Source organism: Cardiocondyla obscurior, linkage group LG12 (genome assembly GCF_019399895.1).
Source record: "Cardiocondyla obscurior isolate alpha-2009 linkage group LG12, Cobs3.1, whole genome shotgun sequence".
Lineage (NCBI taxonomy): Eukaryota > Metazoa > Arthropoda > Insecta > Hymenoptera > Formicidae > Cardiocondyla > Cardiocondyla obscurior.
In genome coordinates, this window is record NC_091875.1 from 715,242 (window position 1) to 735,081 (window position 19,840).

At 40.5% G+C, this 19,840-nt stretch overlaps 1 protein-coding gene across 1 annotated transcript in view; it reads left to right on the forward strand.

Moving 5' to 3' along the window:
• Nucleotides 1–19,840, forward strand: part of N (neurogenic locus Notch protein) — a 184,042-nt gene that overhangs the window by 61,461 nt on the left and 102,741 nt on the right. The window contains exons 3-4 of the mRNA XM_070664782.1: nt 8,374–8,645; nt 10,258–10,453. Coding sequence (XP_070520883.1) covers nt 8,374–8,645; nt 10,258–10,453 — 468 coding nt within the window. The remainder of the gene's footprint in view (nt 1–8,373; nt 8,646–10,257; nt 10,454–19,840) is intronic.

The window sequence follows — 19,840 nt, forward strand, 5'->3', positions numbered from 1 at the left end:
TTTCTTGACTCACAATCAGTGGCTCGATGAACATTAGCGTTTGACGGCTAAATTATACATTACTCGACGTACATGATGCAGCGTAGCGTCAAATTAGACGAAAATGTTCCGTGGACTTGTACAAATTTCATCAGTCGTGATACCAACGCTCGAGTCAATGAACGTTAAATATAACGTCGAGTGTATTTTTTAATTTCAATTTTAATTCACGGTTGTAGCGCGTTGATTTTTACAAACAATCGGTATTTAGCGTATCGAGAGTAGACACATTGATCGCGCGTCTATTGTAACGTTTACGTATATTTTGGAAGCATGGACAGTTGACGCTTTTCTCGCAATCTTTTCTCACACTTGGCGCATGCGACAATATACATATTTGTTGAGCGTCGCATTACGTTCTCAGGACGTTAAACTTAATGACGTATCACGGGACCATTTACCTTATCAATGAACCACCCTTGAAGTGTGAGGGAGTACAAAAATAAACCGATGCCCTCCGTGAGAACCTCCTCACCTTTTCCTGCGCTCTCTTTCTCCCCGCCTTTTTCTTTATTTCTTTCTCCGCTTTCTTATTCCCCTTCGCACTCGATAGCTTCGTTAAAAGCATGCTTGCTGTGCACATGGTACCGATCGCGCCGTCGTTGTCGTCATCGCCAACAAGGAGATGTGACAAAAACGAGGTCTCTGTTTTACATGCTCGAGAGCACGCATTACACGCACCGCCATGCACGTATAAAGCCGCGCATAAACTTTATTATTACTGGAAACGGCGCATATCGCGTGGTTTATGCTGCCGGTAGCGATGACCTTATCGTCGTGCGTGGGAACTCTTCGTTTGAGGACACGGATTAATTATTTATGCGGGGATTACAGTGTTGAACATTAATTCTGTAACACGCGATTGGAGTATAAATTCTCGCGCTCGCGTTCACGTAACGGCAAAATTAAACGGAATTTTCGGATTAAGATGCAAGACGTGCTTCCGTAATAAGATGTAACGAAATTACACGATCAAGTATAATTACTACACGTTTTTTTTTTTTTTTACGCTTAGCGAGAGATCGACGTTCTCGGACAAAGAAGACGACACGTCGTCGACGGCGCTACGACTCTCAATGCCGTGACGAATAACGATGCTTTTCCACCTTGGTACACGCACGTGCGTGCGTCTTATAGAGTATAGCGTGACCGCGATCACCTACGGCGTTACCGCAGGTCGCGTTTTAAAAAAGGCCGATGGCCTGCCTTCACGTTGTTTCTTTCAAACACGTTCGTTGTCGCAATCGTCAGCGGTCTCGCATTTTATGATCGTGTCGGCCACACGAGCCACCAAGTGTTACGTTTCAAAAGCCGCAGGACATACGTCGTTGTCCTCTTCTCCTGGGAATATGCCTCGGTCCGTTCTCCTTATTTGGATATTCGAGTTTGCTTTTCTTTTTTTTTTTTTTTTTTTTAAATTGTTACAACGAAAGTTGAGAGTAATTACGTCATGATAAAATTGATATCACGATATTGGAACTCTGATTATTTTATTTTACAATTATTTGTAATTTTACTGTACGGTGTCAAAAGTGGTTAGATAATTCGTCAACTAATGAAGGATTAGTCTTGTCATCCGTACAATCCGAGAGTTTCATAAACAAGGGCTGTTGTTCATCTTTATGTGCACTCGTAAATTGTATTCACTCCCCCGTAAGAGAGTACAGGGGAATACTCCCTCAACCCACAGTCACATTATCCACGTGGGAAATTTCTTTCGCTCTTACCCTGTCATTCACAATCGTACTTCTTTACCCTCATAACCCGTTTAGAATATTCTGATATACATACATCGATGGTGACACCGCGATTTACAAGACGCACATTCTTCGTACCTTTCAGACTCCTTACGTACACTTTTAAACACATACGTGTTCTCATAGTATATTGCTTCTGCATTTTAAAAACCGTAAATAATTAAAATTTAATTTTAACGTTGAGATACATTTAATAAAAAATAAAGAATGTGATTTAAATTAAAATATTTTATGTCTCTTATTATATGTATGTATAATATTCGCGTCTTGTTAAAAAATAAGAAACTAATTTCATGAAATTAATATAGCGTAAATCTAAGACTTAATTACTTTATGTGAGTAAGCGTCGTAATATATTTGATCTCTTCTAGGAATCTTATGTAATTTTTAATTTAACAAAATCACGATCGATCTTAGATCTTCAATCGTTGCTATTGCACTCGAGCACTCGAGCACGATGGAATAGCGGCAGCTTCCTATTTCTGAGATCCTTATCTCTACCCTGTCGTTAATTGATCGTGTTTGTTGGCCCTTAATTATTCGTCGAATCGCTATTGACTTCTCGCTATAGTCGCTATACCTTTCTCGTTCACCAACTTCGTCAGACAGTCGGCATCGGTTTTCTGTCGGCGACGCTCCCAGCCTTAATGGATGCTAATTCGACGACGATGGTATTACGGTGGCGTTTCTTAATTAGCCGGTCGCCGCGGGTGCCAGAGTGATCGGGTAATTACACGCTTCTAGAGCCAGATAGAGCAGGAGAGAGAGCGAGAGCGAAAGATAGAAATTACGTATTTGTGAGAGAGTAAAAGAATATTTCTTCCTATTACTGGTGTCCATTAGTTCGTTTTTCTTTTTTTTCCCCCCCTTTTTTTTTTGGTTTCGGTAGTCGGTTTTCTAGACTCCGATCCTTTTCGCTCTTGAAACGCAAGGACGCGGTCAGTCCATGTACCAAGAAGAATTTTTCGGAGAGGAGACTAAAGAAGGGGGGAGAGGGGGAATCCCCGAAGTCCATTAACATTCGGCGCGGCAAATTACAAGCCGAGACACTAATGGACCCGGCACGAGTGGTTGGGCGGTCCACCAAGCATTGATGGTGGGTGGTGATGCTGGTGGCTGACTGGTGATCTTAGTACCGAAGAGCTGCATCCTTTCCGTCTCCGTTTACTATCCCGTGGAAGGACCGGCTTCTAGATGAGTTTTCGTGATATTGCGCCTCCGCGCGAGAGGAACATTCTGAGATTCATCGCGGAATGTCTTTGCATTCTGCAAGCTTCGTGGCTCGTGACAAATGGATGATTACAAAATAAATTTTAAATAGGATTTTTAAATACTAATATGTCAAAGGGAGTGGTTTATTTCGAAAAAAATAAGTGATTTTTTCACATTATTTAAAATGTAATTTTTCTAAATTTAATTACTTTAAAATTTATAACTTTTAACTGAACAGGAGTATTTTTTTTTTTTTTTTTTTTTTAGAAAATATTCCGTTTGATAAAGAATTGATTTATTCAATATAGAGGCGCATATCGGTTGGATACTTTCATCGCATAAGCTTTCGCGTAAATTGTTGTTTCTTGCGGAGCTTCGAGCGACGATCACGTAGCGACCGACATTGAGTGATCGATCATTCGCCCTCCGAAAAATCGCTCGCGCTTCTCGCTTACATAAAACGATCGCCGATCCGATATCGCGGTGCGGCACGTCCGCTTTTCGACGAGTGCAATTGCTCGCGTTCAAGCCGGCCGGAAAAAGTGGCGGGCGATCTCTCGCCGTTCGTAAAAACGAACGATTTGGCCTGGCCGAGTCGTTAATGCGACCGACGAAGCGTGTTGCCCACCTAAGAGCCACCAATAACAACTGTCTTTACCCCTTTTTCTCTTTCGTCTTCCACCTCGTACCTCTTTTCTCTTTTCACGTCGCGGACACTCGTGTCCTTTCGTCTTCGTTACTTTTCCTTCTTCCTGCTCCCTTTCCGCTTCTTTCGTTCGCCGAAGTAATTCGAACTCGTGCCAAAAGAAGCTGGAGAATTTACCGCGGCTGAATGCCTTTACCTTCGAAGTCGTTAGTTCCGGTCCCAAATCCATCGGTCACTGAGGGCCAATAATAAGCGACCTTTACCTCTCTCTCCTTTACCCGCGCTTCGTTCTAGATGATTATCCCCTTGATATAATTATAACTTTCTTTCCTCAACGTTCAGACATCTGTCTAGGTGTGTAATAGGATCTTACATTTTCGATGATATAGAATATTTCTTAATACAAAGACTTGAAAGTAAACTTTTTTTTTTTTTCTAATCTCCAGATTTGGTGTGAGTATCTGCGGAATTTACTGTTTGAGAAATTTATCGCTTTTGATGTACGATCAAGAATGTACTGTTGACGGGGTTGAAGGGGGAGGTAGGGAGACCCTTACTTCCCGAGATCCTCGATTTGAGACGCTCGAGCTCGTTTTGCTCACGCTTGGCTTTCCGTCTGGGACTGCCGGGTTATTACCGGCTAAGTGGACGATTCGTAATGACACCGGAGGCTGCCATTTTAGTGCTAAGTGCCGCGCATTATCGGCGGGGGATGACGATAGTCGCCTTTATATTTTTTCTCTGTCTCTGTTCCCCCTTTTTTTTCTCGTTCTTTTCTCGTTTTTTTTTTTCCATCTTTGCACACTTGCTTACTAAATATCTCAGATGAAAAAGCTGCGGTCTTTAACGCACCAACTTATTATCGCACGTATCGATATTGATAACAGTACATTTATTTTTACCTTTTTAATGGCAATATATTGATGTATTTCATTAATCACTTTATCTAGCATATCGTTTTGCTGTACCGCATTTATTTATCAATTAAGCTCCTAAGATCAGTAAAGACTTACTAGAGAGGTGCTGCACGCGACGCAGTATCAGATACCTGTTTAGATCACGGTGAACGCGTACGGCCGTTTATCACATCTCGCAGCGAAGGGAGAGACAGGAACAAGCCGGGGCGAGAGAATATCCTTCGGATTTACGAGGCAATTTCGGCGAGCGATCCGTTAATTTCCGGATGATTCTGCGCGATAACTTCACGGAGATCTTGGTTATCGATCTTTCACGCGAACGTGCCACGAGCTGGATGCTGCCGCGTGCAATATCCTGGCGATCTAGCTTTATTAATTTTGTTTTCTTGTTTTTTCACGAAAGATTTTTTGACTTCTCGATTTACTAAAGAAAATTTGTTGCACTTCTCACGGATACCTTTGTTACTTTAAGATTTTTAAATGATCGAATAACGCTCGATTTTATATGTTGAATAAATTTTTTCTGATCGATTGAACAACGTTATTAAATATATATTTTATTAAAAACAAAAAATGATATTTGGATGCAATTCATACTTTTTCTCGTCCAAATACAGCATCTACTAATTTAACGTGTGAACAAATTAAGAACTTAGTTCGCGAGCTAGGAAGATCGCGGAAATTGGCATGGAGCCGGTAGGAACTTTGCACTCCCACGTTCTCGATCGCATAATGTACGAGCATTTCAATAATCTTTATTGTGCGAAACAAAATTAAAATTGATGTAGGATACTCTCGTTTCCGGTTGCATCAAAATTTGCAAATAGAATTAGAATTCCGTGGCAACGTGAGCTCGGAGTAGCGAAACAAAAGTTTTTCAAACATAACGATAAGCAAAATTTTTTTTTTATCCGAAATATATATTGTAATATTTAATGATTGTTTAATAAGAATATTACCTGTCGTTTTTGAATAATTTACGTTGATGAATTACGTTTTCCCGTTCGATTAGCATGCACTAATTAATGATCCTCCATATTATGTATACCGACGAAATAAGTACACGAGGCACAGTTTAGAGATCGTATTGGTTTGTTTGAGATATTAGTTAGCACCGTTAGAAGCTATCTAGTTAACCCTAAAAATAGAACTCGTAGAAAGTCGTAATATATGTTAATTAATAGCTAGATTCTCATATATTACCAAGTTTACAGAACCAGGTATTTGATTTCCGTTATCGTGATATCGTATCGTTATTAATAAATAATCTTGCAAACACATTGCACGGGTAAAAAAAAATCTTTTTCTCGGCCGTTTGTCACGTATTTTCGTACACGCGTTTGACGCACACGTCCTCTGCTGGGAAATCGCGTTCGTTCGGAACGCCAGCTGCGCCGGCGCTTAAATGACTCCGTAATTGATGACCAACGCAATTAGCGAGCAGGGCGACGAGTCTCGCCTCGCGGCGAAACGTTTTCGTACGCCTTTATAAATGTGCGAAGCTGCGGCACGTCACGCTAAGCGTGCGACAATCTTATCGGCGAGCCGCGCTGCGCTCGCTAAACATCAGTACTCGCATAATTTACAGCGTCTACGATGACCGGTTTGCAGTCGCGGAATAGAGGAGACGGGCCTGTAGAGCGTTAAATTGATAAAACGCTTCCGGAATCGCGGCACTGTCATTGCAGATCGAGAGCAACGTGGAACTGATAATTTACATAACACGAATCTGTTCTTTGCCGCCTGGCCGCTTATTTGTTACTTATCTATGGACTTACAAGGATGATACTTATCTCTGTATTTGTAAGATTATCCTGGAGCAGGATGTTGCGACATTTGTTGATAATTACAATCTCGTTGGTGCGGCGTCTCCGATCCGGCTTATCGCGTTAGATATCTGTAGCAAGAACGTCGCGTTTAACGCCATGTACGCTTTTCATGATGCCCCTTTATCTCATTCAAACGATTGAAACGTTCGCGCGTATGAAACGTGCACACCAATTTTTTTTTTTTTTACATAGAATTATACGCTACTTTTATAACTATTTTTTTTTTAATCTGCTTTTGTGAAAGAGAAAGTTATTGCGCGAGAGAAGACATTAATTTATTGCATCTTTAACTCGCTCATATTAGCGATTTTGTTTTAATCTCTTTGCGTTTCGAGCGCGGATTGGATATTTACGGGTGGAAGTTAATAAATCCAAATGGCATAACGCATACCTGCCCTGACCGGCAGCTAAGAGAAGAAACTCGCTGTTGAAGCAAGTAATGGCCGTGGAATCGTCGTTTCCGTTTATAGAGATACCGGCTATGGGTCTATGCGATCGTGCGCGCACATACGCGATGGAAAGCGGCGAAAGAAGTCGAGACGAAGCCCGGTGCAATGCAGCTGCAGCCGCGGGACAATGCACTCGATACGTTTCTGCATATCGACGATGCCGACGAGAAGATACCACAATCTCGGTTGCACCGATAGAATAAATACACGTGAACGAACTGTATATCGGACTCGAACTCATCCGAGAATTTTTAAATTACATCCAGGAACTTAGATTGGATCGCTAGTTGTTTAACCGTCTTCGCACAGATCACTTTTATCGCGTGGATCTTTTCTGAGCTGTAAATGATCCCGTAGATTAGTCTTCCCGTTATTTTGCGAACAATAAAAGAAAAAACGAAAAGTGAAAAAAGAAAATTAATAGGTCAATGCCGTGAAAAGGTACCGCTGTTGTTATATATGTGAATATAACACGCGTTAAACTCGAAAGCGGGTGAACTCATTTCGTAAATGAGTGCCGCAATTTGTCTTGTGCCGTAAGAAGATAACGAAGGTCCTTTCAAGGTAATGAGGATACGCGTGCTACATGAGGTCGTAAGGACGTTGCGGTTGAGAAAAACTTTTATGGTCGGTCTGCGTAAGGAGACGCAAGTTACCTTAAAGGTACTAGTGCCCCTAAGTTCTTTCGTGTATCGATGGGACGGCAATGTATAGGATCGATCGCAGCTTGCAGTATGACGTATCCCGTCCGGCAATCATTAGGGCCCGTTAGACTATCGCTTTTTTGAAAGTCCACAAAACACGGCAATAATTTCCTTAACGAGAAGGCACGATCGTTGACCCTATCACTGAAACGGTATTTGCGCATTTAGTGTCTCATGGTACTTTTATGAGGCTTTGAACTCGACAAACGTTAGATACCGATCAAACGCGAAGTTAAATATAAAAGAAAGATCACGAAAAAACATTTTTTTTTTTTATTTGAGATGTGTTTTCTTTCCCATGCTACTTTACACGAACGATGAGTTCGACAGAAATTAAAAAAAAAAAATAAAATAAAAAATAAAAAAAGATTTTAAAAAATAAGAGATGCATCGCACGAAGTGATAATAGATATTTGCTTGCCGAATCTGCTACAACAGACCCCTCACAAAACCTGGACCAGGCTCTTCGGCTTTCTGGGCCTTCGTGGAATTCTGAACCGCAATGCGAGATACACCTTTTCGCAAGAACGCATTATAGCCCCCCTTGAAATTACCCATCTCGATCAAGATGCCGCCATTCTTTTTTATCTCGTTTTTATTTTATTTATACAGAATTTAAAAAAATATATATATTTTCTGACAAAAGCAAACTACATTTTTATTACACTTTTGATTTATCTTTAAGAGTTGTATCAGAGATACAATTATAAAACTGCAATTATTTTATAGAATCGATCCACCGTTTGAAATTATTATTTATATATTCATTTGCAATGATAATGAAAAATATCGATCTAATTCTGACGTAATTTTGTTTCAGCTGCACATCAAAATACGTGGGAGAATACTGCCAACACTTAAATCCGTGCTATACGGGATCACGCTGCCAAAACGGTGGTTCGTGCAGAGTACGCGAGGGCATCGGGGGTGGCACACCGTCCTTCACGTGTGCATGTCCCGTCGGTTTTACCGCCAGTCTCTGCGAAATCCCTATTGAAAACGCCTGTGATTCCTCACCCTGTTTCAATGGTGCTGCATGCAATCTCAAGTCGTTGCACGAATATGTGTGCACGTGCAGCATTGGATATACAGGTTAGTGAACGATTTCCACTTTTTTCATTCTTGCGATTTAACCAGAAATTAAAATCTTAAAACATTTTTTAACGCGAATTTTAGATATATCTACATTTGTATTAATTTAAAACTTAATTAAAATAATTCTAAACTGTTTATCAAGGATCGCTATAAACGTTGATAAAAATGAATGTATAAACGACTGATTGCACCGAAGGGAAAAATTGATCAAAAGCAACTTTACGGTTGTCATAGGTGTTAAAGGAAAACTATGAGGACTCTTAAAGGGGAATAATTGCTCAAGTCCGACAATGAATAGCCGCACGTTAGTCATCGAATATTTAAATATGCTTATCGATTCGCGTGGGTTGAATAGCAAGGTTAATAGATAGACAGGACGATAACGTGTTGCAATTAACCAGTTTGCATTGTGTTACGCGTCGTAAAGAAATGTCGAGACCAAGCTATAACTGTAAATTTGCATTGCGCTAATAAAAGGTACTCTACTTGTGTGCAATATTAAACGACAGAGTTTGTATTAATTTTTAAAATAATATTCTCGAAAGTAAAGCACTAAAGCACATAGTGCTGAATCTGTAAATATGTGGATTTTTGAAAGAAACGCGAGAAAAAGAATTGAAGAAGGGATGAAAGAATAAAGGATAGGTTGAAATGTACGGAAATAACTGGCGAAGAATTATGCGGTATTTTGTTGCGGCGGTATGTCTTTGAATAAGTGGTGCTCAGGTTCTCGTATTTTCACTGAACTCGCCAAAGGTCTTACGCAAATACAACTTACCGATTAAAAATAATAATTAATTTTTCTTTTTCTTTATTTAAAAAAGTATTAATAGTCGTTGGACAATTGTGAATATATTAATTATCGTTGTTTTTAATTTAGGTATTGGATTAAATTTTATTTTGCATTTATATTTATGAGGCGCGCGTTTAGACGATAGAATATATAGATGTAAATGATTAACGGATTAATAAAGAAAAGAAACTTTCTTTAATATGTACTTAAGTCGTGAACAATGAGCACCGCTAAAGTTACAACGGTTGCACGGTGCAGATCGCAAAAGCAAAGACATCTCGGCTGCAAGAGAACAAGTAGCGAGTCCGGTAATTAGTTTCACTAATCAGTAGTCTGCGAAGGAAAGGGAAAGAGAAACGCTTACCTTAGATACATGCTCCGCCGTCCGGGATTATCGCCATCTTAAGGGATATCTCTACTTGCGTACCGAATGCTAGCTAGCAAGAAATACCGAGCTAATTTATTCTTATCTTCGCTGGAATCTTCATCTACTAAACGTTATTTTTATGATTTTGCGTTGTAACGTTCGTCCTCGGGGGCTCTGAAAATATTCTACGACGATTTAGCGAGTAAATGTCAGGACTTTAATAGAAAATATATTTTCAAATCTAAATCAACTCTTGAATATTAAAATATTTTCTGCAGTTTTTGTTTTGCACTGATGAAATTTCGTGCCATAAATTTTAAAATTATAAATTGAGCCGTGATATTTAACAACGTTGCACCACGAATTTTTAACCGTATACATACTCGAAGAGAGGGTGCGTCGGTGCAAGACAAGACGTTAAACAAAATTGCTTCTTTTTTTTTGTCCAGGTGATCATTGCGAACGACAGGATTACTGCGCCTCGTCGCCCTGTCGAAACGGGGCCGAGTGTCGCTCGCTCGAGGACAGCTACGAGTGCACGTGTGCACCTGGTTTCACGGGACCGAATTGCGCGGACGACATCGACGAGTGTGAGAGGGACCCATGCAAACACGGTACCTGCAAGAATATTCACGGATCTTACAGGTAAGTCGGACGACATGCGATTAACGACTGCCCTGTTACACCCTGTATGTATTTTTATCGCTCCTCTGAAATGATTACGACGTATGCATTCAGGCGAGCGCTTCGATCGAAATTCGAAGGACGTTTTTAAGTCGAGCGTTCTAAAGTGAACATTGAAGACACTGCGTAATTATCGATGGAATGTCGTTCTCGAAATATTCGAGAAACCGGATTGTCCAATTATTTTCGTGCATTTTTTTTCCGTCTTTCTTTTTCACGCGGACAATATCTCTTGAGGGAATATATTTAACTTGTTAAATATTAACACGACGTTTGCTTGGCGAGCACCTCATTATTATTTTTCTTTTTTTTTTTTTTTTCTTTTTAACGACATATAAAGAAATATAAAAAATTAAATTAAAATTTCGTGATAATAAGAGCGCATTCTTGAAGTTTACTCGAGAGTGAAAGATCTCGCTATCGACTGGTTCGATATAGAAATGATTCGTTGGTGCATCTTAATGATAGGAACGTCGTAAGTACGCGCGGTGGAAGGAAACGGGTTCGAATGAGCAGTCTGAAATCGCTAGCGCGTATGTATCGAGGTGAAGCTACAGCTCAGCAGTCAGGAATCTCTCATTTGTCTGTTGCGGTACGCGCGTGCATCGCGTGAATGTGCACGGTCACGATCAGGTTGCGGATAATCGATTCTACGAGCAATTGGGATCTGCATATATGGACCGAGAAAGGGATGCGGATTCGCAACAAAGATGCGAACGAATAAGAGCGGATTGGCGCGCCGTCGTCAATCGATCCTTCGAAGTACTTATACGAGCGCGTTTCGAGAGATGCAACATGACGCAGGTGGAGGAGGATGTTCCGGCAGTGTCGTTGCTTGTCTCCTTGTCGTAATTACCAATTGCGCACGGTCCCCGGTATACGAAATGCGTAACGATGCGGGGCAACGAGAATTCATAGACTCGATTTCATGGCCCATTACTGATTTCCTCTTAATTCGGCGTTGCATTACGTTGAATATTACCTTCGTTCCGCTCTCGCGAAGTTCCGACCTGCAATTGCGCATCCGCCGATCGCGGGGTGTGACAATGACAAGGAACGATTGCTGATCGGAGCAAGTAGATATCGCGTCGGAGAAAGTTTTAATACACAATCGGTCCGAAGCAATTTTTAGAGTCTTTGCAAGATACCAAATAATCGGAATAATGCAGCTCGCATGCATAGATGAGACAAGTCGTTAAATCTAGTAAGGAAAATAACGAAATGATATTAATAAATATTAAAATAATTAATATTTTAAAAGCTATTTAAAATAGGATGTAAAAGTTAAAAGATGAAAAAAAAGGGGCAAAGAGCATCTGTTTGAGATTGATAAGCGATTACACGAGTTTCGATCAGAAGATTGACAAAAAAGTATAATAGGATGTCAGGGCGAGAAGATTTGACGTGAAAAAGAAAGGGAAAAGAAAACTTGACGTGGAAAAGAAACGAGTTCGTCGAAAAAAAAAAAAAGAGGGGGGGATTTAAGTGAAGGCCTGGTCGTGCAAGGAGATTATAAATCCGCGCTTCGTTGAGATTGAGTCGAGATTAATCAGAGCCCGAGTCCCGGGCTGACTGCACCGGACCAGATAATGTCGCTGGTGCCTACATTATATTGAATTATATCTGTGCGACGTCAGCGTACCGCGTGTATGCGAGAGCGTGCGTGTATAAAAGCGCTCCGTCTACTTTAAAGTCGCTTACCGTGAGTGGCGAGAAGAGGCTTTGTCGGCGCATTGACAACATTCGTTCCTCAGCTGGCACGACTCGATATATTCATCTTCGTTCTGTCATTAATTTTCAGAGCCGCATGAGTGAAAAGTAACTGTTGCAAAATGATAAATGGCAACTGCGTCGACTGGCAAACTTATTTTGTAAAATTAAAATACGTAACATTTGTATCAAACTCGGATTGGAATATGTTTTGTAGCGAGGCGGCCAATGAATTGTAACAATTAAAAAAAAAAAATAAAACGCAAGCGGGACTTTGGTGCGTAGTCACATAAAGACGAAAATTCTACTGCCATCGCCGCGTAATTGCACGGCAGCGTATGAGCAAGTGGAGCCGCAGTAACGTTTCAAGCGGGCTTAATAAAGACTTTGATGTGGCATACCTGACCGCCAGGTGGTGTCGGTTGGAGATACTATGCTATTAAATTGTTACGTTAGGATACCGTAATGCCGCCGTCGTGACGCGAGGCTGAGGAACGAGAAGTGGCCGGGCGTCGTCGTTTCACAAGCGCGAAAATTCAATATGAAAATAATTAAACGCCGGGACACGCGAGTCCGTGGAACCATCTGATCGGCGCGCCGTTGAGCCAAGATACCCGTGAAACGCGGAGAATTTTCCCTCAATCGTATACCGTGGCAGCGATCGATTCACGGGTATGCAAGAATGCGAGCGTGCGGGTTCTTTTTGCGCCGTACGGACGACTGCCTTCTCGCTTCTTTCGCGAATTGCATAACCGGCGCATTTCTTCTCTCATTATTCCTCAAGCGTGACGAGCTAAACTCCTGGGCTGGAATTTTGCGACCCAGACGCGAACAAATAAAGATATTATATCCAGAAATGTTGTTTCCCGTTTTGACGTGCATTTTCTCAGATCTGGTTTACTGCAAGCAAGAATATAAAGAAAATATCTTCTCTTAGCTTAAGAATAAAAAGGAATTGAAATCGTAGTAGCCAAATTATATGTATGTATTAACTAACGAGTATTCTTGTAACCTGTGTAAGGTTAACACGTCCTAATGATCTTGCTTTTGTCTTCGTCTTTCAAATAATAGTAGCAAATTGTTATGTGGCGATGGAACAAGTAGGTGAGAAGGTGAATAGAGAGGAAGGAACATCTTTGCGCGTGTGTTCGAGGGCAGGATGTGATTTATGAAATAATCTCCCTGAAGTAGAATTTAATTGAGCGGAGGCGAGGCAAAACGAAGACCAGTGGTGTTCCTTAACCTTAGGATGAATTAACGGCGGATCTTGATCAAGCGCGGCCTCCGCAGCAATTTTGGAGCCTGCAACGGGTTGTGAATTGACCCCGAGAGGTCGAATTCCTCGATTCTTCTAGCTGAAGCTCGTATACCTGGCTTTTTCCCGAGAAATATAAAAAATATGTTGTACTAATACCTCATTCTTAGCTCGGAGACACTCTCGATGTGTCAAGTGCTTTATACTTATTTTTATTGCATAACTTATAATTTATTAAAAAAAAAAAAAGAAAACAGTTACTTTATTTCTAAATAATGAATTAAGGAAAAAGTAAATTGTATCATTAAATTTGTATTTTATATTTTTATTTTATTTTATTTTTATTTTCTCTAATAAAGTTACCTCGGCACGTTTGACACGCTTTCAAAGAGAGTAATAAAAAAGATATCAAATTCTGTTTTTACACTCTTGCTTACTTCGTTTGACTTTGTACGTGCCGCCCGACAATTCTGAATGTTCTAAATCGCATTTTATGTGTCGGCTCTCATCCGTAGGAGCGAGCTGTTTAAGATTATTTTCCACGGGATGAAAACATAGACGCGAGGTCATACGCGGGTCGTACAGCCGGTTGCGAAGCAAGAGTCGTTTCCTTGAAACTCGGTGACACAGGGGAAAAAAATAAGAATCTCGAGTAATTCAAAGAACCCGGTTCTCTGATAGCGCCCGATAACTACGTGACCAGCATGGTAGCGACCAATTTTTTTTTTTTTTTGGGAGGGATTTTGCCATGTAACGCGTCGGTCTCGAGTCGTTAGACCGGGCGACTATGAAGATTTGTCTTTATGCAAATAGCACAAAGTAGAAAACCAACCAATGCTTATCATATAACATTATTATTCTCATCACACATGGAAATTCAAATTTCGTGTCTTATACGATATAATTTTATATTACTTAAAATATTAAATTATTTATATATCTAACCATAGAAAACGCAAATAAAAGTTTTAATAATTTGTATTAAAAGTATAATCTGAAGTTTATGAAATTTATGAAAAGAACTCAATGGACGTAGCCGCGCAGACACGAGAAAATTTACAGAGCTGCCTCACGCAGAGTGTGTGATGTCGTCGGAAAATAGTATCTCGCACGAAGGGCACATCGCGAGATATCGTTTAGCGTGACGGGCGTCATCCTTGGCACTCGTTTTAATCGAAAGTTACGACGAGCGGACGTGCCGGATTAATTCGCGTAACATGTGCGCAACGAAATATCACTTCGGTGTCAAACACAGAAGATATCTCGAAGCAAGTTTGAAATTTCCATCCCGTTTCTAAGCGGCTCTTAGTCATTAATGTAACGATGATTATATGCATATTAAAGTTTTATTCGCATATTTTTAAACTTAATTATATAGTTAAATATAATTAATAATGTATTAATGATTTTCCCAGTTAATCTGCTGGAAGGATAATTCCACAATATCGTATTTATATACATTCGCATTTCTTAGGAATGAGACGATCGGAATATTAACAGCTTAATATTAAAAACATCGTCGCGTAACTTTACGCATAGCCTCGAATGTAATCGCGATTGCATCCCGATGTCAAAACGGATTATGGTCGATGAGCACGCGATTCAATGCGCATCTTATTCGCATCTTTTGCCAGGTATACCGAGACAAGCTGAAAGAATCTCGTAGACCCAGTCAATTCCATCGAGATAACATTTTCAGCAATCGCGATGCATCTTACGCGGAGAAAGAAGAACGCGTCGAATGCGACAAAGATGCGAGTCATCCGAGCATCCGGAATAATTAAGAGAATTCTTGGCAAACCTCATCCGTCACTAGCTGCCTGTTTCGAGCAGTCGGCGAACGTTTCCGTGTGCGCTGAGCTAGGAATTTAAACCGGTATCATTCCGTTAAGTCGACGGTAGTTTTTAACGGCAAGAATCATTATCGATTTTTCTTCATATTAATTTCCGAACGTAAAAATTAATCTCTCGTATCAACTGCAATTATAGCCGAGGAAGTGACTATCCCGCTCGCGACCTCGCGTAAATTGCATCTTGGAAAAAATTTAAGCCAATCAATACACGTAATCTGTGATTTACGCCTGATTAATATATGTCATAATCGAGGATAGGTTCCACGTATTGTAGACGTGAATCGAATGATTAACCGTAATAACATTGTTAGCCGAGTATGGAATAAGAGAGATCAAGCTTCCAAGGGCGAATTATTTCGCCCTCCTTGAAGCTGTAATGATACATTTGCAATCGTAATCACTTGTCACCCCATGTATATTCATAAGCAACGAGGAAATTATTAAGATGCATAGATATACTTCTTTTTTTTCTTTTAGTTCGAACTCGAAGGTATATTTTCTTTAACTAAAGTAACGTTTTTATTCATTAATTTTTTTTTAAATAAAAAATACTTGGCATATCTTTATAATTTTTATTCAATTACGATTAAAAAAATGTATTTTTAATTTTTTTGCTTTAATCATAACGGCTGCTTTTTCCTTTCTTTAATTTACATGACATATAAAGTAGAAACGTATAAAAAGCAATTTTTCTCTTCTGTTAACGCACGCAAATATCGATCAATAATTGGTGCGAACATTATGCCGTAATAGCTTTCGATCGTACAATTATACGAGTGCGATTATCGTCGGGACGATAATTATTGCCGCGGCAAGCTGGCCATTATAGCCGCGATATGTCGATCGCTCGTCGCGACTATTTATAACGCAAACTGAATATCGTAGGTGAGCTCAATAATCACTTGATCGGGGTCCGCAAGGTCCGCCAGATTGTTTCAATCGACGATCCGTGTCGACTTCCACACTCGAGTGTGTGAAAACGGAAGCGCGCACGCGTCGCCTCAATGGAAAATGCAAATTGCACTTAACGACGCGGCGAGATATATAATGGCGAGACGCTTGCGTAAGAAGTAAAAGTATCTCGCGATACGTATGCGCATAGGGAGTACCGTCACTCGGCATCTCGTCATGCAGCGTACGCCGTCGCTAATGCATGTTCATCAAGACGTGCGAGTTTGATTACGTGTGAATGAGATTGCGGCGTGAAGATATTTCAATTCTGCGCAGTGAAACAATTCTCGCACTGTAACCCTTGCTATCTATAATTTATCTATTCTCCGCGTGTGACTATTGATATTTGATAAGCACACACACGCGTAATGTACCTTTCTGGAGATAGTACGTACATCTTCCTGGTGCAATTTAAGAGAAAGAATTTTAATGTTATTATATAAATTAATAATTACAAGCGTGAAATTTTAAGTAGATTTTACAAATTTATTTTTAACTTTTTTTTTTTTTCTTTTCCAAAAAATATTTCTAATTTTAGTCAGAAGAATATTGTAGGAAGTGTTAAGCTTTTAGAATAATTTTTTTATACCGATCACATTGTTAATTGAATTACTGTGTACGGAGATGAAATTTTATTTTAACGCTTTAATGACACCGCCAACAGAGCGACGTAACAATTATCGACTTTGATCAATTCAGACAATTACGGTGAGAAAGTGACGGAGTATGTGTATGTTGTTCCATTAAGTCGCGTTAATCCAGTTTCTTTTTTTGCTTCTTTTACGATATTTACGTCACTCAGCCGGACATGCGACACGCTCGATGTGGAATTTTCAACCGCGCGATTAATCGATGCAAATTGAGGATTCTCGCGGCGAGTCAAAAGACGTGCCGCGCTGCAACGGATGCATTGATCCGCGACGAGGTCTCGGGTTTGCTGTTTTACGCACCAGTTCTTACAATATTCCTCAGCAATTTGTCGGCGAAAAATATTAAATGCGGAAGGTAGTTCGCCGATAACAGCAACGCGAAGCGATATAATCGTAAACGCTCGAGCATAAAATTAATAAGTAAGAAGTTTTGACTGAAGCGGGGCGCATAAACGCATAATAGACGTAATCATAAACGTGCCGTAAAGACGGCCGCCGGTACGCTCGATTTTACGTAAAAGCTCGTTGCTGCAATGGCACATCAAATGCGAGCATTATTGTGCAATCAACCGGATTGTGTGGATTTAAATTCAGTTCATGCGGAATTCATGTCTGCAGGAGTTTGCACGCATCGTGCGGACTCGCGCGAGAACGAAAAGGGCATTTTTTTTTTTCGTGTAACCGCAATGGCAGAGACAAGTCATTTCCTTGTGATTTTCATCGACATTCACGAACATTTATGTAACGTCTATAATGAAGGAGCCGCACTTCCTGTTATATTTCCCCGTGAATAACGGGCAGTCTCGAATTGGTATGAACCACGACTCAAGCCTCGTTGATAGCGAAGAGGACTTATCGTGAATCGCGATAACATGTTTGGCCATTTATTTCAGAAACTAAACCGCGATTATTTATGTGTTCATAAACGCCGTTGGAACTCGTTCGCTCAACGTTTCTACAATGGAGAAAGCGAAAGCGTTACATAAATCATTGAGATATACATACTGCGTACTTATGAATTACTCGATTTGCTTTGATTATCGCATTTAATGTGCAACATTGAACTAAAATATCAAAAATATCTATTGTACAAATATTTTTGTGCGAAAGAGCCTCTTGCACGTGAGAAATATATTAACGTCAAATAATATATCTGTATATGAAAGTAAAGGAGAAGAGAAAAAGAATATGCGCATTGTACGCGTCGATCGTTGTTTTATCGGTCCTTTAAATCACGCGAGAGGTGTCAATAACGTATACGATAATAAATTCAAGGCACAAGGAAGCAGGTGTTGTCCGCGACGCTCTGGAAGTGATTCCTCGTCATGCGCCGTAATCGAACGTCGCATCGGCGACTATGAAAGAGAGGACATTATTAACCGGAGAGCACTTAATATTCCGCCAGGGGATCTTTTCATCGTGAAATTTGATGACGTCGTAAATATGATCGGAAACGAGCCGGTCGCGGAGATATATACCAAGAGCTTCAGCTTTGCCGTCTTCTATGCCGCTCGTCTTAGCGCGCTGGTCGCTCTCGTGAATCCAATCTTCCCTCTACGCTTCAATTTGACGTCAATTAAATCGACGGCGGCAGCGCGAGTTAAATCGCGGACCCGTATCAATTTTCAGCGGCTAATGACAAAACGTCGTGGCGACGACCACCACGGTAAAGGAAGACTCTTGAGCGAGCCCGACTGAAGACCTCGGCGATTTTCGTCGACGCACTTTCGATTAATCCCGGCCCTTTTCTGCCCCCTTTCTTTCGCATCCTCCTTTTTTTTTTTTTTTTTTTTTCTTTATCCGTGTGCTGCTGCGTCGAAGAAGAACGCGCATTAAGAGAGCCCTCGTAAGGAAAAAAATCGACTTTTTGTCGCGGTGCGCGAGCTACCGCAAGTTTCTATGGGCTGGTCTCTTGAAAAATGGCCGTAGATCGGTCTTCTTTCGTTCCCTCCGACAAATTCTTTCTTCGTAGACGATCTTGTTTCTTCGTGGTGTTCCTTCGCGTGCGGTTGCTTCCTTTCTACACTGTACCCGTGACAGAGGGAAATAATCGACCGTCGAAGCGAATGGCGAAATTATGCTGCCGGCCAATTGTTACACTGTTCTGTTCGATGTGTAAAAAGCGAACACGCTTGCACATGTTGCAGAACGCAGATTGAATCCTCTCGGAATTTTCTCGAATGAAAGAACGCATCGAAAGGCGAACTTTAAAAGGAATAGTATTAAATAGAGATAATAGAGCAACTCTGCTTGCTACTCGCAACTTTTAAAATGCAAATAAAAATTATTAATTTGAATCTAATTATTTACGTGCAAAATAGTTCCGGAAGATAACATTATTTGTCGCTTATCATTTACATCGTTTCCAAGTATCCACTTTACTTATCAGAAAATTTATTTAAACCGCTTCGTGACTGCGTCATCAGCGGCGGACTTTTATTTCGATGATACCGCGTGAGGTGTTTATACTTGTTGATTAGACTTTATCGTGGCGATACGTTCGGCTTCCATCGATTACCTTCTCTATTAAGTCTGCACGATCGTGAGCCAGGGAGCTCCTCGTGCCGACATAAGCGTGGTGCACGTCGGGGCTAGGCCCAATCCTAGACGCTGAAGTCTTAATTGGCGCGGGGATCTCAACGCCTATCGAATGCCTAATTAATTAGAATGGCCGTGCAATAATTAATTAAAAAGAGAAAAAAAAAATCCGCCGTGATTCAACTGCACTTCCTAGATCGTCTCGTCGTATGGCAATTACGTGAAATTTTTTATAACAATGGAATTTCTTTTTTTTTTTTATATGTGAAAGAAGAGCGCGTTAACAATTAACATTTTTGTCGCAATCGAGCGACACGCGTATCGCAGTCGAAAAGAACTTCTCAGGTATTCTTAAAATCTACCTTTCGAATTATTGTAGCGAAAAGGTGTT